The sequence below is a fragment of the Dromiciops gliroides genome, chromosome 3, assembly GCF_019393635.1.
Source record: "Dromiciops gliroides isolate mDroGli1 chromosome 3, mDroGli1.pri, whole genome shotgun sequence".
Classification (NCBI taxonomy): Eukaryota; Metazoa; Chordata; class Mammalia; order Microbiotheria; family Microbiotheriidae; genus Dromiciops; species Dromiciops gliroides.
This window is the reverse complement of record NC_057863.1, coordinates 288,525,173-288,548,840: the sequence shown is the minus strand read 5'-3', so window position 1 is coordinate 288,548,840 and position 23,668 is coordinate 288,525,173. Positions and strand designations below refer to the sequence as shown.

General features: G+C 36.6%; 1 protein-coding gene across 1 annotated transcript in view; it reads right to left on the bottom strand.

Annotated features, from left to right (window-relative positions):
• DMD (dystrophin) overlaps window positions 1-23,668 on the bottom strand; it is a 2,325,391-nt gene that overhangs the window by 276,078 nt on the left and 2,025,645 nt on the right. The window contains 1 exon segment of the mRNA XM_043994767.1: window positions 5,187-5,265. Within this exon segment, the coding sequence (XP_043850702.1) occupies window positions 5,187-5,265 (79 nt within the window).

The window sequence follows — 23,668 nt, the reverse complement described above, 5'->3', positions numbered from 1 at the left end:
AGAGCTGCACCTGTATATGCTTGCCGAATGTTTACATGTTTTCACTCAGTGTTTTATATTTAATAAAAGGGCCTTAAAATCACTATTTACCTCCCTGACTCAATCTCTCCAGAACTGAATCTTGCATTTGGGGCCAGGCCAGCCTGCGCATGACCCAAGACACTATTGTTTTTCAACAAAGACAGCAAATGCTTCCCAGTCTTCCCCATTATGTCTAGTCTCTCCACACTGTCTGTTTTCCCAGGCCATTGATCCCAATTTTCCTACCTTCACATCCTTCGCCCTATGCTTAGTCATTCTTTGACCCAATGTCACAGTGTTATTCGAACTTGCCAACCTGAACTCTACTTTACCCACAATCCTTTTTCTTTATTTCTATTAGCATGCTGTTTAATCTTGCTGGAGAAAGTCATACAACCTTCTTGACCGGTTCAACTACAGATTTGTGTTATCAGATGTCACCTGAGCCATCAGTGCTATTTGACTCTCTATAATAATTTCTCTAGTGATTAATCTCATCCTTTTCTTTCTTCAGGTACCTAAAACTGTTCCCTATCCCATCTCTCACCAGAAGAACTCATTTCTTATCTTACTGAATAAAATCAAAGGTTATCTGTTACAAGCTCCCTATTTTTCCCTACTATAGTATGTTTCAGACCATTCCCCCATTCTCTCCCCCTTAGTTCTTATATTTAAGGAAGAAATGGCAGTCATTAAACCCTTATTTCTCTTTCATCTTTTTTTTTTTTTTTAGTGAGGCAATTGCGGTTAAGTGACTTGCCCAGGGTCACACAGCTAGTAAGTGTTAAGTGTCTGAGGCCGGATTTGAACTCAGGTACTCCTGACTCCAGGGCCAGTGCTCTATCCACTGCGCCACCTAGCTGCCCCCTCTCTTTCATCTTTTGAAAGAGCTTGTCCTCTTCCCCACACCCCTTTCATATTTCTACCTCTATCTCATATTCAAAATCTCCTTATTCACTGACTTCTTTTAAATCTGTTTCTGTAATCTGCCTGTTACCAACAAATACACTCAGGTCTTCCCCTTCCTTAAGAAACTGCCAAACTCAATATTTCTTATCCAATTTTTGTTCACAGGCTGTTCCCTATGCCTATAAAGTACATCTTCCTTACTCTTGCTACTCAGAATCTCTGATTTCCTTAAAGTCTCAAATCAGGTGTTACCTCTTAAAACCTTCTTTGAGTCCCTTCCTCTCAAGTTGTTCATACTTATTCATTCAGATAATCTTATTTTTACTTTTAATTAATTAATTTTGGGGGGGTTGTTTTTGTTTTTTGGTGAAGCAATTGGGGTTTAGTGACTTGCCCAGGGTCACACAGCTAGTAAGTGTCAAATGTCTGAGGCCGGATTTGAACTCAGGTCCTCCTGACTCCAGGGCCAGTGGTCTATCCACTGCGCCACCTAGCTGCCCCTTTATTTTTACTTTTATATGTACATGTTGCATCTTCCTGATAGAATATAAAGTAATAGAGGGCAGAGAATGTTTCATTTTTGGATATTCCCAGAGCCTAGAAGAATAATTTGCATTTAGTAGATGATTTTAAAATATTGATTGAATTAAATCCAAATGAATGCTCTTATTCCTTATTCTATTTAATCTACAGTCCCATTCTCTCACCAGGAATGTCTGGATCTGAGGATCCATAAAGCATAGCAAATTTCCCAATGTGAGAAATTCTGCTTTAGAGAATGTTAGAAATTGTTAAATATTTCATGAGATATTGGGAGAAAAAAAAGCCTGTTCTATGTTCTGGAAAGATGTTTACTTTTACTCAGATTTATTCATTCAATAACCATTTACTGAATGCCAACTATATGAAAAGCACTGGGTGTTGGGAAGGGTCAGAGAAGAAGATGATGTCTCACTGAGCAGATCAGGAAAGTCTTAGATTTGAACTGTTTTAGAGAATGGGTAGGATTCAAGACATGCAAAGACTACAGAGGAGATATAGGAGAAATTCTCAATCTAGAGTAAAATGTAAGGACACAGATATAGGAAACCATAACTCCAGAAGATTCATGATGAAACATGCTATCCATCTCCACATAGAGAGGCGATGGACTCAGAGTACAGACTGAAGGTGTGTGTGTGTGTGTGTGTGTGTGTGTATTGGACATGGCTAAGCAGGGATATCTTTTGCTTGATTCTACACATGCGTGTAATGGGTTTTGTTTTTCCTGTCTTTTCAGTGGATAGGGAAAGGGAAGTGGGAGGAAGAAAACTCAGAACTGAAAATAAAATAAAACTGAATAAAAAACCAGAGATAGATAAGTGCTGGATGCATACAAGTGACAGAAAGTGATGGAGTCTGGCAGTAATTCACAACACATTGAGTGGAAGAGTGTGGGGGAGGCTACAGATAGGGTGCTACCAGGATTTTGAGCAGAGGAGAGATATGAACAAATCAGTGTTCATGGAAGAAACCTGAAAATATCGAGAACCAGTGGGAGCAGAGGGAAACTAGAGCCATGGAGATCAGATTTTGAGGTTGTTACAGTCATCCAGGGGAGTAGTAGTTAGGTAGACTCTATAGAAATTTGTAACTAGTTGTCTATGGAAGGAGGGGAAAAAGGAGGAACAAATAAAACCAAGGTTTTGTGCATGGATAACAGGGAGAATGGTGATGCCATTGCCAGAAATAGTAAAATCAGAAGAAGGACTTGGTTAAGGGGGAAATAGAACAAGTTTTCTTTTGGACATGATGAGCTTGAAGAAGTATCCTGCTGGAATTCAGCTGAGGACAGCCCCCCCCCCCATTTATTGAGCATGTGCAGAACTCTATACAAGATGTGGGTTTTGAGGGATGCAAAATAAGACATGTTTCTTGCCATCCTGAGTAGGAGGATAAGACACATACTTACTTTAATATTTCCATTGATGTATGATTTCATTGATGGGACTATTGTCTCCAATGTTCCTTCTCAAACTAAATGTTCCAGAGAGGTTCCATCTAACATTCTACAGGTGCTCCTCTGGGCCTTTTCATACTTTGTGCATACCAGTGTAGCATCCAGGCTGTCTTGTTAAGACCGTGGTCTTGCTACAAGGCTAACAACTCTTTTCTTGGTCATACAACTAGATGATGCAATGGATAGAGCACTAGACCTGAATTCAGGAAGACCTGAGTTCAAATTTAGGTATGGGAAGTCATTTAACTTCTGTCAAGTCACAACTTCTATATGTCTCAATTTCTCTATCTGTAAAATGGGGATAATAATAGTATTTTCCTCCCAAGGTTGTTATGGGGATCAAATGAGATAATATTGGTAAAGTGCTTTGGAAATGTTAAAGGAATGTATTATTTTCATCATCATCACCAAATATTTCCTGGATTATATGTTTTATAACATTTCTCACACGTAAATCATTACTTGTAAATGGTAGTATCTTTCAGCCTATGTACATATATTATGGGTAAACCATAATTTTGATTCTTCAAGATTGGATAATCTATGATTTACAGTCATGTATTAGCCCTGGGAGAATGTTACTGTTAAAGAAAATGATGGGATTTTCTTTAGGGAGGAGCTTAGGGTCTCTGAAATTTTAAGCAATTTTCTGAATACAATATAGTACAGTCATCTTGTCACATACTAAGGCTACATCTCTATCATAAGAACTTTCTGAAGCTTTGCCACATGTAACATAAGGTAAGTTTGAGAACTCCCCACATACTGCAGCTTTTGATCAAGGAATACAGGTCAAATTCTACTGCAACAAATAAATATTTTTACAATGAAAATTTTCAAAGAAGTTTTCAAGTTCTGGGCAATGATCTATTTCAAGTAATGCTTGATACAATACCCAATAAATGTCAGTAATGTAAATAATAAGTATAGTCTCTTGGAGTTAGTTGTAATAGGATTTATCTGTAATGTGAACCACATTCCACAAAATTGCTCAAAGAATCAATTGTTTTCCTCTGCCTTTTCTTGACCATTTCGTGTGCAAGTGACTATTCATAGTTGGACACCATCTTGATTCTTTATTGGTAGGACTGGTCATGGGCATCAAAGGATATTGAGCAATCTTGTATTTAACCTATAACCTAGGTCAATACATCAGAGACCTCTGGGAATTCCCTCCATGGCTATAGATGGCAATCAGTCTATATCTTAGTAGATAAATCTTAAAGAGTTGCCTAGGGCTGAGAGGTTAAATGATTGGCCCTTGGTCACATAGCTAATAAATGTGAGAGGTAGAATTCCAGCCTTTCTGACTCCATGACTAATACTCCACTATGTTTCACTGCTTTTCTAACTATAACCTCTACCCTATAAAAAAGACAGTCCCCAGTCCGCAGGAGCTTTATGCACTGAAAGCTAAAATCCAATCAGAAACAGAAATCGTGAGTTTGCCAAACATCTTTTAAGACAATTTCCTTTACATGGAATGATTTCTTTTAAATTTATGATAGATGGGGGCATCTAGGTGGCACAATAGATAAAGCACGGGCCCTGGATTCTGGAGGACCTGAGTTCAAATACGACCTCAGACAATTGACACTTACTAGCTGTGTGACCCTGGGCAAGCCACTTAATCCTCATTGTCACACCAAAAAAAAAAATTATGATAGGACAGTAAAAAAAAAAGTACTGAAAAAAGGATAAATGAGGAGGATAATAGGAGAAGAATGAAGTTAGAGACGAGCAACATTGCAGGTTCTGGTCAAAAATGTAAGGCAGGGAGCATTAGAATCACTTGTACATTGAGACTTTGTACATCTATACATATACATATACACATACATATATATGTATGTAAACACAAACACATATACACATGTGTTTATACATATAGGTGTGTGTATATCTGTATATACACATCTTTTTTTTTTTCCCTCTAAGCATGCACCAAAACAAATCCTTTATAGTAAGTCTTGTGGAGTGAATCACTTGAAGCAGGAATAAGAACTTTAAAAAAAATAAAAGTAGAGAAAACACTCGAGATTATATTAAAGGAGGCAATTATGCATTAGCAGCAGAATGAACAAGATGACCTAATTGGTCTTCCTCTTCTAATGTTCTGAGCTTCTCCACCATGCTATATTTCATTATGATTTGTTGCTCCACTGTGGTTGGCACAGATGACTATAATACAGCTCTTAATTCTTATCTCCTAAGATGCAATGAACAGGTTAAGTAATGAAAGCTAAAAATGACTTACTGGAAAGGAAGTGCTGGGATGTGGGGCCAAAATCCCTGTGGGCTTCATGCAACTGCCTGATGCGCTCATCAATGGCCACCTGGGAGGAAGAGGAGAAAAATGACTATTCTCTCATCATATATAATGAGGAGCAATTAAAATAACTTCGCCCTTTTTGTAAAATCTTTTGGGTCTGGAAGGCTGAGAATACTACAGCAACCATTTATAACCATGGAGTTTTAATATCCACTTACTGCACATGGCCTTTGAGACTCATTTTTATCAAACTAAGGCCAAAACAAAAAAAGATTTTCCTCTTTCACCAATGTTTAAATGGATAGTTTATACCCTCACTTCTTTGGCTTTCCATAGATGAACTACTATACCAATTAATATCATTAGAAAAAAACCTGAACATTCCAAATCTTTTATGAAAGTGAGGTGAGTGATTGGGTTAAGTTTTTTCTATTTATTACCATAATGAAGTGTTAAAAAAACCCCAAAATTAAGAAGCATAATGCCTTTTGTTCTTTAAGCTCAATCAGCTAACTTTCTATACTTATTTCCTAACATTTGTGTGTTGTTGTTAGTGCATAATATTATCAATGAAGTAGAACCAAAGCCTAAATTGTAACAGAAGATTCTCAGATTTGCTCATTTCAAATTGCAATGGCGGATGGGGGCGGGGGGCTGGAAGGGGAGGATGGGTGCATATCAAAATAGCTGGGAGGGGTGGCTAGGTGGCGCAGTGGATAAAGCACCGGCCCTGGATTCAGGAGTTCCTGAGTTCAAATCCGGCCTCAGACACTTAACACTTACTAGCTGTGTGACCCTGGGCAAGTCACTTAACCCCATTGCCCCTTAAAAAAAAGAAATAGCTGGGAGATCTAACCTTGGCTACAGTAGCATATAAATGACCCTATCTTTTCTTTAATAAAAAGGCATATGAAATACATTTAATAGCAATCTATAAGCCCATTAAATTCCACCCTGAAAAAACACAACTGGAGGAAGTTTCAAGGAAAGCTGGTCTGATCTTTCACATGTTCTTTAGTGAATCTAACATCTTTAGCCATTTAACCTTCAAAATCCTATAGCTAGTACTATGGGGCTGCTCTACATGGTACTGAGGACTCCTCCCAGGATGAGTCCATTTCAGATCTGGTCCATAGGTTTTAATCTCCTTGAGAAAGAAAACTCTCAGGGACCCTAAACAAAGTCAGCTCTAGACCTCCAATCAAATCACCAGAGCAGCTACAGAGATAGCTTTTCCTCTTTCATTTCCTTCCTCTCTTATATTATCTCCCTTTGAACTCATACCTTAATTGATATGAAACTGACCTGGACTCTGGGGTAGGGTGGGGCAATTATCTAAAAGATTATAGCTTCATAGATGTAGATTTGGTCATTTAGTCCTACTCAATTGTTTTTATAAATGAAGAAAAGGAAGCCCATGGGATTGGATAACTTGCCCATGGTCAAGGTGGTAATTATCAGAGGTGAGCCTCGAACCCAGGTCCTCCAACTTAGGCTCAGCACTCTTTCCACTGTAACATAGGCATGGTAGATCATAAGGCATCCATACTTCCAGAAAACTTCCTTTAGTATGCCATAATGGTGTATGCTACGATGTTATACATAACATGATGCCAAGACGAAGGATAAATCAAGTAAATGAAATGAAAATATGTCAACTCTGTGAAAAAAAATAAAATTGTTTGTATGATTTTGAATAGATGAAACAATTGGCTAATAGAATATCCCTCTCTTCAATTAGTTGTTTAGAGAATGAATACAATCCCAAACTATTTATATGTTTTTGAAACTTTAAGATAAGACCTTACTTATTTTATAGTTTAATGCAAGTGTTGGAGAGTTGATGAAAAATGAGGCAACAAAACACCATGTTGAAGAAGAGTGAAAAGAATACACAGGAATCATCAATGGAATTAAATTAAAATTGAAGTTAATCTTTATCCACAGATCTGACCCCATCACTGTTATGCTCAAAACCCTTCCTTATCTTTCTATAACCTACTAAATAAAGTCCTAACCTCTAACCCCTTACCTTTGAATGAAAGGTCCTCTATGTTCTGGTGGCAACTATCTCAACAAATCTTCTATCATGTTATTCCCTATCATATACTCTCTTCTCCAGAGAAAGTCAACTGTTTGTCATCTCCTGAACATGTTCTGGGCTTTTGTGTTTCTAGGTCTTTGATCACATATTTCACAGAATTGGAATATCCTTCCCACCCATAACCCCATCTGTCCTTTGAGTTCCTACTCAAAAGCTAACTTCTCCAAGAACTGTTTTCTAATTATCTCAATCAGAAATAATACTTCTTTGGATCTAGCATCACCTTTTCTACCTTGATTTAGCGGTGCTTGACAGAGGAAAGAAGAAAAGGAAGGACAAAAACAAGCATTTTTTAAGGACTTACTATATGCCAGGCATGGTGCGGTATGCTTTACAAATATTTTCTTTAATCCTCACAACTCTGGGAGGTAGGTGCTATTATCATCCTTATTTTATAGTTGAAGAAACTGAAGCAGAGAAGTGACTAACTCAGGGTCACAAAGTAAATAAGTATCTGAGGCCAGATTTGAATTTGGGTCATCTTGACTCCAGAACTAGCTAAGGTGGTTAAGGAATAAATATCCTATCACTGAGTAATACAGTGTACAGTGTTAGACACAAATGAGACTAGCAGTCACTATCAATTTTTATTTCCCCCTTCCTATACCCAATTTTGTTAAGTACTTTAAATGAGAAGAAAGCAAATTTATATTTCACTCCACCCAAATTGCTTTGGAAAATGCTTGAGGGTGGGATTTAAATAAAATATGCACTATATTAGAAAATGGAATATTAAGAAAACAATGTCTTAAAATAGCTAAGGTATTTCTAGTCACAAAATTATCTTCAGGGATAAGGTAGAATAGAAATCAAACAAATGCACAAATGATTAAATAAATTAATAGACAAAATTTTTTTAAAACCCTAAAATATATAAGATCCATGTGGGCTGTTGCTAGCTACAAAAAGAATACTTTATTAGTAGTATCTATATAATCCAGAGAAATTTGAGAAGTTAAAGCAATGGGTTTCCCAGATTAGGACTTGCTGGCTATTTTTTTATCTACCTTGTTCTTCAGAGCATGGTCCTAGGGCAAAGAGGTCAAAAACAGAATTTTACATCTATCACTATTTTGCTGAGATGAACAGCAACCTTTTGCTTATTCATTCATTAAATAAATGACTACTTGTTACATTATAGAGATAGTATGGCCTAACATGTAGAGTGCTAGGTTTGAAGTCAGAAAGGCTGGGTTCAAATCATGTTCCTGGCACTTATTAGCTCTGTGACTTTCAAGTTACTTAACCTCTCTTGGGAACCTCTCTGGGATTTATCTGTTAAGTCATAAACAGGAGAGAGAGTCCAGTGATGAGAAATCAAAGATCTTTGTTGTATTCTTGTACTTATCAATGTGCTAAAGAACCTAAGAAATGCAAGGTAAGGCTCCTGGTCCTTTAGAAACTTACAGTTCATGAGAAAGGGAAGGAGGAAGGGATAGGGTGGATAAAGCACTGGGACTGGCATCAGGAAGACCTGGATTCAAACCCAGCCTTAGATACTTACTAGCTGTGTGATGTTGTATCACTTAGCCTCTATTTGCCTTAGTTTTCTTAACTTAAAAATCTGGATAATAACAGGACCTACAGGGTTGAAGATTTGTCATGAAGATCAAATGAGATAATGTATAAAGAACTTAGCACAGTGACTGGCACCTAGTAGGTGATATATAAGTGCTTATTTCTTTCCTTCTCCCTCCCTTCCCCACTCCCACTCCCATTGCAAGCTTCTAGAGGCTGGGACCATATTTTATTATTCTTTAGTATGCTTGATGGGCAGCTAGGTGGCACAGTGGATAGAGCACTGGCCCTGAATTTGGGAAGATCTGAGTTCAAATATGACATCAGACACTTACTAGCTTTGTGACCCCAGGCAAGTTACTTAACTGCAATTGCTTAAATGTTTGGGGACATCTCTAGTCGTCCTGATCTATAGCTTGCCATTGTCCCCAGATGACTCTGGATGGGAGGTGAAGTTGGTGACTTTGCACAGTCCTTCCTCACTTAAATCCAATTCTCTGTAAGTTATGACATCACCTCCTGATGTCATGGTCCTCTTTGAGAACAAGGGACAAACAACAATCACAACAACAGTATGCCTGGTGCCTAGGCCAATGCCTTGTACATGGTAGATAGGCCACAAACCTTTTTAAAAGGCCACTTACATATTAATTTATCAATATTTAGTTAATTCTAAATTTAATTTATTAATCTATTAATAAGTAAATCTCTTACTTCTTAAGAGACTAATATAAGTCAGGCACTATGCTAAGCAGAGAGGATACAAAGAGAGGCTTACAAAAAATCCCTACTCTCAAGTAGCTCATTGTCTAGTGGGGAAGACAACTTGCATACAACTATGTTCAAATAAGACGTATGCAGGATAAACTGGAGATAATCCACAGAGAGGAGGTATTAGCATTAAGGGGTACCAGAAAAGGCTTTCTGTAGAAGGAAGGATGAAGGATTTTCACAGGAATTTGAAGGGAGTCAGGGTAGTCAGGAGGCAGAGATGAGAAGGGATAACATAACAGGTATGGTGGACAATGAAAATGCCCAGTCAGTAAATGGAATGTCTTGTGTGAGGAGCAGTACTTAGTAAACCTGTTGAAACAGACTGACATGAAATGAATACCTGGTATTCTAGGAGGATTGTGGCACTACTGGTAGAAAAAGGGAAGTTAATGATGCTGAGTGAAATGAATACAACCAGGAGAAAGTTGTACCCAGTAACAGCAACATTGTGTGATGATCAGCTGTGACAGACTTGGCTCTTCTCAGCAATACAATGATCCAAGACAATTCCAAAGGACTTATGATGGAAAATGTTTTTCACATTCAGAAAAAGAACCACGGAGTCTGAAAGCTGATCAAAATATACTATTTTCACTTTATCTGTTGTTGTTATTTTTTTCTTTCTTGGGTTTTTTCCCTTTTGTTCTGATTCTTCTTTTACAACATGACTAATATGGAAATATGTATAACATGATTGTACATATATACGATATACTTGTATATATATATAATCATGTTATATGAGATAGCAAGCAATTAGATATAGGTGCTAAATGTAACCTATATATACATACATGTAAATAGATAAATGTATACATACATAATGTATATTTTATATATGTACACGTATATACATGTAAATATATAAAACCTATATCTGTTTGCTGTCTTGGGGAGGGGGGAGGGAAGAAAGGGAGAGAGAAAAATATGGAACTCAAAATCTTACAAAAATGAATTTTGAATTGTTTGATGAAGAACTGTGAATGATTTTGCAATGATCCAAGACAATCCCAAAGGACTAATGATGAAACATACTATTTACCTCCAAAGAAAGAACTGATATCGACTGAACACATTCTAAAGCATGTTATTTTCACTTTCTTTCATTTTTTTCTTTTATTCAGGTTTTCTTGTATAAAATGACTAATATGGTAATATTTTATATAGTTGAACATGTATAACCCATATCTGATTGCTTACTTACTCAGGAAGAGGTGAGGGGAAGGAGGGATAGAATTTGGAACTCAAAACTTTAAATAAAAACGTTCATTATTATTATTATTTTTTTAGTGAGGCAACTGGGGTTAAGTGACTTGCCCAGGGTCACACAGCTAGTAAGTATTAAGCGTCTGAGGCTGGATTTGAACTCAGGTACTCCTGACTCCAGGGCCAATGCTCTATGTGCCACCTAGCTGCCCTGTTCATTATGATTTAAAAAAAAAATTAATGTTGAAAACAATGTCTACATGTAATTGGAAAATACCATTGAAAAAAATAAATAGGGAATTTGAGAAGGGGTAAGAAAAGAGTGAAAATGAAGAGTTCGGTATTTTATATTTTGAGTTTGCAGGAATGTTAGCGGGACACATACATGAGAATGTCTTATAGTGAGCTAAAGATACAAGACTGGCTCTTAGGTGAAAGTTTGGAGCTAGAGGTACAGATTTGTAACCAAAGAGGTAGTATTGTGATTGAAGTCATGAATAAGAAGCAGAGCACAAAAGAAAGAAAACCCAGGGGCCAAGGACTGAGCCTTGAGATTTGTTCTCTGTAAAGGAATGAATGAGAAATCATTTATTAAGCTCTATTTCCAAAGTTTCTGCTAAGCAGTAGGCATATAAATTAAAACAAAAACAAAACAAAACTGACTGCCTCTTGCCTCAAGGAACTAAACATTTTGATAGAGACAGAGATAGGGAATTCCCATTTGGTGTCCCTTCTTTCCCCTGATATTGCTACCACCCTGCCATGACCCTATAGCAAGCCCTTCTCACCTAAACCTTGGACTACTGGACTATTGCAATAGCCAGCTAGTTGGTCTCTCTCCCCATTCCAGTTCCTCCTCCATTTAGCTGTTAAACTGTACTTCCTTAAACACAGGTCTGATCTGTCCCCCAACCAAAAAATTTCAGTGGGTCCTAATAACTTCCAGTATAAAATATAAAACTACTTGGCTTTTAAGGCCCTGAATAACCTGGACCATCCCTAACTTTCTGGTCTTCTGACACCTTGCTCCCCTCCATGTATTTTATGGTCTGTGATACTGTTCTTGTTCTTAATTCTAGCATCCTCTCTTTCTTATTTATTTCCTCTTTATCTTGCATATAGCTTACTTACACATAATTGTTTGCTTGTTGTCTCCCTTATTAGATTGTGAGCTCTTTGAGGGTAGGGGCTGTCTTTTGCTTCTTTTTGTATTCCTAGCACTTATGCATGGCACATAGTAGGTGCTTAATAAATGTTTATTGGCAGATTTTTCCTCATATAGGAGTCCCCCTTTCAACTCCTAGCATTTTCACTGACTGTTCCTCATGCCTGGAACACTCTCTCTCCATCTCCTGGTTTCTTTGACTTTTCCTACCTCCTATCTCCTTTTCCTATCTCCTGCAAGAAGTCTTTCTGAGTCTTCTTTAATTTTAGTACTCTTCCTCTGGTGATGATTTTCAATTCATCCTTTATATATTTTATTTGACTATATAGTTATTTCTTCCACATTGTGACTTCACCTATCATGGTTTCAATATGTAGTGGGTTGGTGTAAGAAATTCAATGGGAATTTGGGGCAGTTTTGCAGAAGCTGCAGATGATATGGGAAGGCCAGCAGATGACATAGAGCCTGTGATCAAATACTTAACATAAATTTTACAATCAGGTACTATAAATACCCCATAAAAGAAAAAAGAAAAAAATTTATACTTCTTCTCTGGTACAAAGGGAGGGCCAAAAAATGTTATGTGGATTTTCCACATTGCGAGGGCATTGCACCCCTAACCCCTGTGGAGATGGAAGGTATAACTATGGTTGTTTGTATCGTATCTTCCCCATTAGACTGTGAGTTCCTTGAGAAAAGAAATTGTATTTTTTTCCCCTTTCTTTGTATTCCCCCAGTGCCTAGCACAGTTCCTGACACATAGCAGGAGCTTAATAAATGCTAGTCAATTGGCTGGAGGAAGTGAGCACATGGTGGCAAGTCAATTAGCAAGAAGATGACCAGGGCTGGGGCCTGCCTGAAATACTGGGCCAGGTACACCAGGCACCATTCAGTACAAGCATCTTAAAGTGCTCATTTCTTCAGGATTAAGAGGTACAAGGAGGAAGAAAAGCAAGAAGTGGTCAGAAACTTGAGGAAAACCAGTTTTCTTTGAGTGTAAGTCTTTATCGTGTTGAAAAGGCATAAAGAACTATATACCATTATTTTGGTTTTACAATGAGCATTTTTTCATGAACATTATCTAATCTGCACCTCCAGTATTTTAAAATACATATCAAGAAACTAGTATTCTTTGGTCCCAATTACATATAGAACTGTCATGTATGCCTTTGAGTATTAATGGTAGTTTACTGTAATTCATTACGAGATCACAGAGTCAGAGAATATCAGGGTTAGAAGTCTTCTCAGAGGTTATATAGCAACCTCTATCTGAATTGTAATTAGTTTTATGACTGACAAGGGGAACTCCAACCTTGATCTAATGATGGAGAACTCATTTTCTCCTGTGGCAGCTTGTTTCAACTCTGGATGGCTTTCATTGTTAAGAAGCTTTTCCTTATTTTGAACTAGTATTTGCCTTTCTGCAAGAACCATTCATTTTGAGGACAAATTAAAAAAAAAATGGGAGAGGTGTTCCTCCTTCACATAGAAACCCTTCTAATACCAGCTAACATATTCCCTCCTCTAAACGACATATTCCCTGTTCCTTCAAATGATCCTCATGGAACATGATCTCCAGTCCTCTCACCCCCTTTGTATGTGTTCCAGTTTGTCAATGTCCTTTTAAAAATATGGTCCTAATAACTGAACAGAATATTGAGATGTGCTCTGACGACTGTGGAATATGGCAGTACAATCGTCTTCTTTGTTTTGAACAGTATGCCTCTATCAATTCAGCCAAGGATTACATACTTCTTTTGGCTGCCTTGTCACATTGTTGATTCATATTGAACATCTGTATAATGCTATGCCTCCGTGTCCCAGATCTTTTTCATATGAACTGTTGTCCAGCCACATGCCCACCATGTACTTATGCAATTTATTTCTTTTGTAATCCAAATGTAGGGTATAACATGTTTCTTCATCCAATTTCATCTTATTATATTCAACCCATCATTCTAGCATGTCAAGATCTTTTCGGATCTTGATTCTTTCATCCAGAGCATTAACCATCCTTACCATCTTTATGTCATTTGCAAATTTGATGTATCTACTTATATTTTCTTCCAAGTCACTAATAAAAATGTGGAATGGTACAGGAGCATAAGTAGGTCTTTGAGACACTTTAGTGGAGAACTTCTACCATGATAACAGCAAACAATAACTAGTTAGCCTAGATACTTTCTTCTTATCTGTTCCTGTCCTAATTGCTGAACTATAAAATGTAAGTGCTATGTAAACTGTCATATTATAACCTGATTTTTTTTTCTATTTATGATTAGTAGGTTGCTATTTGCATAGGCCTTACCTTCCTACTTCCCTATCATAGATGTTTGGTCTTTTAATAGCTCAAGAGGAAAGCATAGGCTTTAAAAATATCACCTCTGTGCCTTTAATTAAAGTGAACATAAAGTTAAATAAAGCTAGCTCATTTTAAATAAGAAAACACTACCTTTAGAAGACTTTCTGCACCTATTTTTACATCAAAATGTGGCAAGTGAAGTTTGATATGATTTTTAAAAATAAGGTTTCTTATTTTTTTCTTTTTTCAGTGTTTTTCTATCCCTATTTCCTGGAAGGATGAATTAAATTTATGCCTCACTCTCTGAAACAATTGATAATAGATAACAATCAGAAGAAAAGCTAGGCCATGTGGATCCTAACAAGGATTTCAAGTAAATCTTGTTGTGGGTTTCCTCTTTTCTTTATAATCTTCAATGAATTACTTTTTCTGCTTTAATATTTAGGATAGAATCAGGTGAGCTAAGGACTCCTTTCTAGATATAAAAGAAAAAAAAGAAAAATTAAATAAGCAAACTGCTAAATTATGTGATTTTCCCCAGCATCCAACATCTTTACAGGCTCTAAATAAAAAAAACATTTTTACTTCTTTTCTTGAGTAAAATGTAGCTGGGTAGTCACATTTAAGTTTTTCTGTTTTCTCAGTTCTTCTGACCTTTGATAAATGCACATGGTCACCCAGGGACCAGACTAACACCCACATTAATGAGCTCATAACAAAGTCTCCCTTTGTGCTGCCAGGCTAACCAATAAACCATGAAAATGATGCCTCTCTTCAGTCCATTCATCACTTTTTGCTTTGTAATTTTGCAGTTTATACAGTTAAAAAAAAGCCCTTAATAATTTATTTCAGGTTCCAAATCCTTACTTGAAACACACATAAATATATCTGCAAAGTTATATGGAAAACTCTCCAGGGACTGATTATAGGTTAAGTTAAAATCCTTTTAACCTATTTTCTTTTGAGGTAACACTGGAAAACATTGGTCTAAAATTTGTTTTTACATGGGTGTTTGTGTAATTCAAAACTACTTTGCACAAGAAAATCCCAGGGCTTCTGAAAAGAAATGAGTGGTCAGCTGTGTTATGTCCTGGAATTAACTTATATAGGAGGGGAAAAATAAATGAAGTTGGGAATTTCATTTTCTTGACTCCATTACAGTTAGAAATTTTAAAGAGTACACTCCTGATCTGACTACTGAAAAGATTAACCTGTGGCAGAGTGTTCTGCAAACAAATTTTTGTAAATGTCATTTTCATTTATAGTACTATTGCTAATAGGTATCTGTGATTGGTAATTCTACACAAAAAAGTAGTACTATCCATTTCTCTTTGAAACTTCTTCTCTCCCTTTCATTTTTCCTTCTAACCCAACATTCGTATTTTCTTTTTTTTCTTCTCTCTCTCCTTCTCTCCCCCCCCCACTTCTTATTTTCCTAGGACTATGCCTATAACCTACCTTTTACACCTATAGATGCTACTTCTGCCCACTGATGATGTTTCTCTGAAGTTTTAGGGCCCCAGGAATGGTATCATTTTGTTAACTAGAATCTTAGATCATGAACTACCCAACTATGGTTTCCAGATTGAGTCAATACTCTTATTCAGAAGAACTCTTCAGTTAACTAGAAAGATTGTCCTTAGCTTTCCTTTCTCTATTTTTAAAACTCATTCTTTTTTTATAATGTATGTCAAGTGCTTTATATAAATTTTATTTATTTTTTTGTTGAACTAGATAGCATCTTTTATTTTATTTTTTATTTCCCCAAGTTATATGTAAAAATCTAAAACTCATTCTTAAAAGTTGTGGGTTTTGGGTTTTTTTTTGCCATGATGATATAACTGACTCTTCTTCTTTGATTAAATCAAACTGATTTTACATATATATATATATGTATGTATAAGAAGGTATCATTAATTTCAGTTAGAAAAATGATACTCAACCTTCTTCATGAAATCCTTCTCCAAATCTGAAGAGTTATAGTTAACTCTAAAGATTTTTTTCAAATGAAAAATATAAAGGGTCAGGAAGATATCAACATTTTATGAAGAAGAAAGAAATACCTTGTAGGAGGTATATCGTTAGGAGCTGTTTCCTTGTTGAGACCTAAGCAAAAACTGAAATTATTTACATGAAGGATATAACAATTCAGATTTTACCTTGACAGAGGTATACTTTTAAATAATCTCATAATTTATTCTATGATTTGCAGCCAAAAAGTAGGCAAGTGACTCTCACCCCATTACATTAAAACATTTAAATCTCAACTTAACATTTATATTTGTTCTACATTTAAAATATATCACTAACAGTAAAATCTTTTGAGGTCATTGGAGCATTCCCTGGAAGGGGCATTTTAGGGCACATAAAGCAGAATGTTCAGATGCTAATTACACAATTATTCTGCCTAGTATTAGAACACAGGAAAATTATCAGGGACCAGAAGCGGCAATTTGAAATAATTATCAATGGAATAAAATAGAACTGGTATCATGATCTGAAACAACAAATGTTATACAGTAGACACAGAACTAAGCAAACTCACTTTCAAAAATGGCTGAATGTGGTTGAAATCTTGAAGACAAATGGAAAGGAATACATCCCTAGTGGGTTTTTTTTTAAAACAAAACAAAACAAAAAAACCCAACTCCAACAAAACTTATCCCAATCAAGAAACATTTATGCCAAGTTCAATAATGCACTTGTTCATTTTTAGGCTGCTATACTAATCATCATTTTAATGAAGGGAGGGGAGAAGAATTTGCTTAAGCATGCATATACAACAGAAATTAAACAAGAAACAGAGCCCTTCTTTAATCCCACACCATGTTCACAGCATTTCCACTGCATCCTGACCTTGACTCTGATCATATCCAATTTGACTGCATATCAAAGAACACTGGCTTCCACAAGCCCCCTTTTAATGTTACTCAGTGTTACTCCGCAACTCCTTCCTTCAACTGAAAAGCTTCTTTCTTTTTCTTTTTTCTTTTTTGTCACATGGCAGGCCATTCTTTACAAATCAATAAACAGGAAGATCTCATCTACTGTACTTCCAATTTCTACAGAATTCTGTCACTTTCTGTTCCTTGCATATCAGAAGATAAGGTTGCATTTTAGAAAGCACATTTTGTGCTCCTCAATGAAGGACAGAGGAAAGGGGAATGGACATGCATTGTTTCTGGGGTTGAGTTGGTCTGTCTTGAGGTTAAAAAGTCTGACAAACCTTTTCCCCTTCCCCATCTTTCTCTTTTCTCTTTCTCTTTCTCTTCTCCTTAACCTGATTCTACACCTCCCCCAAGCCTTGCCACTTATTTTCCTTACCCCCTTTCACTCTGACCAAAGCTTGACTGGAAACTAAATATATTCTCTCCAAATCTGAATAGAAACTACTTTTATATATTAATTGTATACAAATTAATACAGTACAGGAAACTTCGGGGGTGGAGGTACAGGTAGACTAGGAATAAATCATAAAATAGATTACATTTCTTAGGAGAAGTGCAAGACAGAATTTCTAGGTCATCATGGCACTAGGTGCACTTGGCTAAGAGATAATCTGAGTGACTTTATGAGATTCTTCCTTTCGCTAAAGCAAGAAATCCTAAAATCCATCAGGATACGTGCACTGTACCTTGACTCTCTTTTTAATCCTCAAGTGAAACCAAGACAGTAAAGTGTAATAAAAATGCATATAGCCTTAGGCTTCACGTCTTAGCACAGAGAGGGAAAAATAAGCTTTTTGATTTAATATGTCTACTGTGAATAATCAACCACTGCTTTCTGGGATCTTGTTTTATAATCCTAACACATAGCCCTGAACTTCATATTCTTGTTGTAGAAAGAACAAGGGAAGGTTCTCTCCTACTTAGAGAAGAGAAGGAGGGAAAGACAGGGGAGAAATAGAGGAAGAGAGAGGGGGAGAAAGAGAGAGAAAAGGAGACAGTGGTGGAGAGAGGGAAAGAGAGAGAGAGAGAGAGAGAGAGAGAGAGAGAGAGAGAGAGAGAGAGAGAGAGAGAGAGAGATTCAGAGAGAGACAGAGACAGAGAGAAACAGACAGACATTCTCTCTTCCTCTCTATGCTTTTTTTCCCTTTCTTTTTTTTGTGGACCAATGGGGGTTAAGTGACTTGCTCAAGGTCATACTGCTAGTAAGTGTCAAGTGTTTGAGGCCAGATTTGAACTCAGGTACTCCTGAATCCAGGGATGGTGCTTTATCCACTGTGCCACCTAGCTGCCCCCCTTTATGCTTTTTTTCCCCCAAAGTTTTATTTATTTTTTAATTTATGGAATAAAATAAGCATTTCTATAATGTAGTATAATAAAAATAAGAATATATGTTTTTAGAGGAGATGAAGATTTCAATTAACAGAAAAAGAAAAAGAAAACCTTATGAGTTGTATTTCTTCATCCTTATTGGGTGATACAAGTTATAGGACTATTAAATGGGGGTGGAGGGGAATATCACTCATAGAGAGAAATGAGGGATGGAAGGAGTGTAAGATAATTCCAAAGTTTTGATCTTGCTTTGCTGGGAGTGGTGCCATGACCAGAGATAGGGAATTCAGTAGGAAAAGCTGGGTAAGATAATTAGAGGTATAACTCCTTGATAAAGTGAAGGAATGAAGGAATATAGGGATATGTGGAATGGGGTGGAAGAGATATTTTTTTTCCTAGAGCCCCTCGAATCATAACCTGTAGGTTCTATGATATCCAGCTCATATCTTAAGTACAGCCCACTTCTTTCTGACATTCAAGTGAGCTGCCATTGATACTTCAAATATCTCATTTGCAAGACATAAAGGATGTTGCATTAGACGATTGGGTAGGTATGTACTGAATATTTCTTATAAGTCCAGCACTGTGACAGACAGTGTGAATGGTTTGAAAAAAGTATATGGCATAGTTCTGTTATAAATTCAATTCAACAAGATTTATGAATCAGCTACATTGAGTTAGATTCTGGTGATACAAAGACAAAAATCAAACAGTCTCTGTCATCAGAGTAGTTTGTATTTATCCACCCTCAAGGAGCTTACAATCTAAATGGGGGAGGGGCAGTCTAATGGCGAGGAACAATTACGTGATCATTTTTGTGCTGTGGTTATAAGTACATGACATTAGAAAAGTTAAAGATCCATGTGTGTTATAGTAGAATGAGAGTAAACTAGACAGAAATGAATGTGATACTAGGCTACTTCCACTGTCTATCCAGCCCCCAAAACCAAGGAAAAAAAGCATGATGGAGAAACTCTTTCCTAGCTTTAGACATGTCCTCTAAGTTCTCCTTGCTAATTTGTCAGAAATTTTATAGATTGAAAATTTATATATATAGATATTTATATATCTATATATATTTATAAAAAACTAATAAGTTGCAATTAATTTGAAACCTTTTTTCTTTTAACAAGTTCACACTGGTTTGCAGGAAGTTTTCAGAATATAAAGGGGTTGAATGATTTATTCTTCCCTATTGAAATTGAATTGATTTTTTTAACAAAGAGAATCTAAGCTTCTGGAGGGCAGTTTTTTTTTCTTAATTTTCCTATGTTTTTATCTCCAGGGTCTAGCACAGTTCACCAGATCACAGGGTTATAGATTTAGAAGGGGAAGGGACCAGAGAAGACCATCTAGTCCAAGTCCTCAGAGAGGCTCTTCTCCCATTATACAAATGTGGAAATGGGTATGTTTAAGGCCACATAAGTAGAGCAGAAGGTGGTGGTATACATGTAATGTTTAATTGAATGGATAATTGTTTGGAAATAGATGCTTGCATATAAAGTTACAGATAGTATTTTAAAATTTTTTTGTTATATCAAAGCAATGTTTTTAGGGATAATAAATTATGTCACTGACATTATCACTTTAAAATAAATTCAGTCCACTATTTAGCAAACTTTCTTGAAGACTATTTCCAAAGTAACATTAAACCTCATGCACACAGCTTTGAACATCTAGTCCTTGATCTAGGGATGAACACACTTTTCACATCTTGGAGAAAACTTTTTTTTGTTGTTTTTAGATGATCTTTTTATCCCTCTAGGCATTAACCAGTCTTTTTATTTTCTTGGCAGTTGTTCTGGAGCAAAATTCCCTATAGGACTGGAATCTATTGGAATGGCTCAAAATTTAAAGTACAAAAAAGTTTTCTTTTCTCTTCTTTCTTTTTTAAAATCTGAATTCATGTAGGGATATACATTTTTACGAACATAGAGGAACACACATATAAAGCTAACCCTCACTGATTTGACTTTACTAACTTAGAATTTTTGATAATTGAGTAAGGAGAATTAGAGGGGCTTTTTTGTTTGTTTTTTAAAACAAACTAACTGTAAATGCAATAATGTGCCCTACCACATTTAAACCATGTGAGATTAACTTTTCACAAATATCCTGAAGGACTTCAGAAAAAAAAAAAAACCTTTTTGAAAATCACTGACATGCTAATTACAAGACATTAACTCTTCATGGTCCAATAAAGACTTCTATAAGGTCGCACTTCCTACTGTGTATTTTAAAAGTAACAAAGTTAAATTAAAAAGAAAAAGAATTCTACCAATCATATTTCTGACTAATTCAGACAGCCCTTTCTGTGAATACAATGGCAAGACAAATTATGGGGGGCGGGGGAGGGAGAGTGATTTCTAGGGTAAGTGTGTCACTGAAATGACTATGGATCTAGACTGTATGGGGAAACAAGAGAAGTAAAAATGTGAAGTTGAAGATAAGAAAAAAGCTGAGGTACTAGAGATAAAGGTTAAAAAAAAAAAGGTTCAGTAGCAATTGTGAATGACATGGGGGGTGTGGTTACAGAATAGACTTTTGGAATGTGAGAGGATATATTCTATCCTCCACAGCCAAAGTTCTAGAAAAAGCTGTCTTCTTCATTCTCTCCAACACTGATAGTATATACACACCTCACCCTGGAAACCACAAACACATCGATCTTAATATGTAAAGAGATGGAATACTCCTTGCTCCCCATTTTCACTTTTTGACTCTCCATTTGCTGATATCATTCAGAACATTCTCCTTTTTTGAGGTTCATTGTACTCAACCATCTCTTATTCTTCACTCTCCTTTACCTCATTTATCTAATCAGTTGCTAAGTATTTCCATTCTTACCTGCACAACATCCCTGGCATCCATCCTCTTTGCCATTCCCATAGCTACTACCTTCATTCAGGCCTTCAATCCTCTCCTCTGGACTACTGTAGTAGACTTCTTTAAAATACATACATATAAATATGTTTGTGTATATATGCATATATAAAATATACATATATTTTCATTCATTCATTCATTTATTTATTTATTTATAGTGAGGCAATTGGGGTTAAGTGACTTGCCCAGGGTCACACAGCTAGTTAAGTATTAAGTGTTTGAGGACGGATTTGAACTCAGGTATTCCTGACTCCAGGGCCGGTGCTCTATCTACTGCGCCATCTAGCTGTCCCCTATTATTTATTTTTAACATTCATTTTCTTTTAAATTTTGAATTCCAAATTTTTTCGCTCCCTCCAGCTTCTCTCCCACTCACTGAGAAGTCAAGCAATGTATCAGTTATACATGTGAAATCATGCAAAACATATTTCCATATTAGCCACATTATTTTAAAAAATGCAAAAACATTTTAAATGCAAGAAAAATAAAGAAGGTGAGAAAATTATACTTTGATTTGCATTTAGAATTAGTTCATCAGTTTTCTCTCTAGAGTTGGATAGCAGTTTTCATCATGAGTCCTTTGGAATTATCTTGGATCATTGTACTGATCAAAGTAGCTAAGTCTTTCACAGTTGATTATTGTTACACTATGCAATACTCATAATTGCTCTCCCTGACACTGACCCACCATGCTGCTCTCTGGTCATCTTCATGCCAGGCTGCTTCTCTCCAGCCGGTACTTTCATTTCTCTCAACCTGGTATTTCAGCTCCTACCAGGGTTCAAACTGGTAGAAATTTACCACATTGAGTCTGAACAAGAACCACTACTTCTAGCCATCTTTTATATAGGAATGCTTTTTTCTTCTCCCAACCTTTGCTTTCTACCACTAGCTCTGAGAATAGTAATTAAACCAACACTATCATTCTTGGAAAGTAGATGTTGCTGAATTGCCCTATGACTCCACTTACCATCTCTGTGATCTCCCAATTCCAGCCCTCCCTGGCAATGATCCCCCCATATGTGTTGTCTTCCCATACTACAACATGAGCCTTCTGAGGGGCAGGAACTGTTTTGTTTTTTGCATTTGCATCCCCAGTGCTTAGCATCATGCCTGGGACATACTAAACACAATATGCTCATTCATTCAATGTTGATTCATTCCCTTCCTTCATTCTCTCCAGTCACTAATCCATTCTCCATTCAACTGACAAAGTGATATTCATTCCTAAAGCTCAAATCTGACAACATCACCCCCACCCCCTACTCAAGTTCTAGTGGCTTTTTTATTGACTCTGGGATAAAATACAAACCCCTCTCTTTTGCACTGAAAGCCCTTCACAATCTGACTCCAGCCTGCATTTTCAAGCTTCTTATGTATTCTTCTTCATACAAGCTCTATTCCAGTCAAACCACCCAACTTGGTGTTGCTGACACACTTTGCCTTGCTACAGGCTGTATATTCCCTATGCCTGGAATGGTCTCCTTCCTCTCCCTCTCCCTGTTCAGCCCTCCCACCCCCAAACCTAAGACTTTCTAGCTTCCTTCAAAACTCAGCTCATGTTTGGGGGCGGCTAGGTGGCACAGTGGATAAAGCACTGGCCCTGGATTTAGGAGTACCTGAGTTCAAATCCGACCTCAGACACTTGACACTTACTGGCTGTGTGACCCTGGGCAAGTCACTTAACCCCCATTGCCCCGCAAAAAAACAAAACAAAAAAACAAAACTCAGCTCATGTCACTTCCTATACCAGGCTGATGGTAACTTCTTTCTTCTCAATCAATCAGTTAATCAATATGCCAGGCATTGTGTTAAGTATTTTCTCCAAAAGAACTTTGTATTTACTTTGTATATATTTGTGTACCTAAATTCAGAGATTTTGAGTGTGTGGAAAAACCACCTCAGAAACTATATCCAACTCCCTCCTTTTATGGATGAGGAAACTGAGGCCTAGAAAGATTAAGTGACTCAAGGTCACACAGGTAATATGAGTCATATTGTTGAATGTAAGATCTTTGAGGGCAGAACTTTTATTTTTGTCTTTCTATCTCCACTGTTTAGCATGTAGTAAACACATAACAACTGCTTATTGACTGGTGGTATTCTGGAATTTCTATGACTAATAAATTAATCACCATGATCCCTTCACATAATAGGCACTTAATCGATTTTGTGCAATTGAGTTGAATTGAATCCTAGGTGACCAACCCAGAGATAAGCCTCTTTGAAGTTATC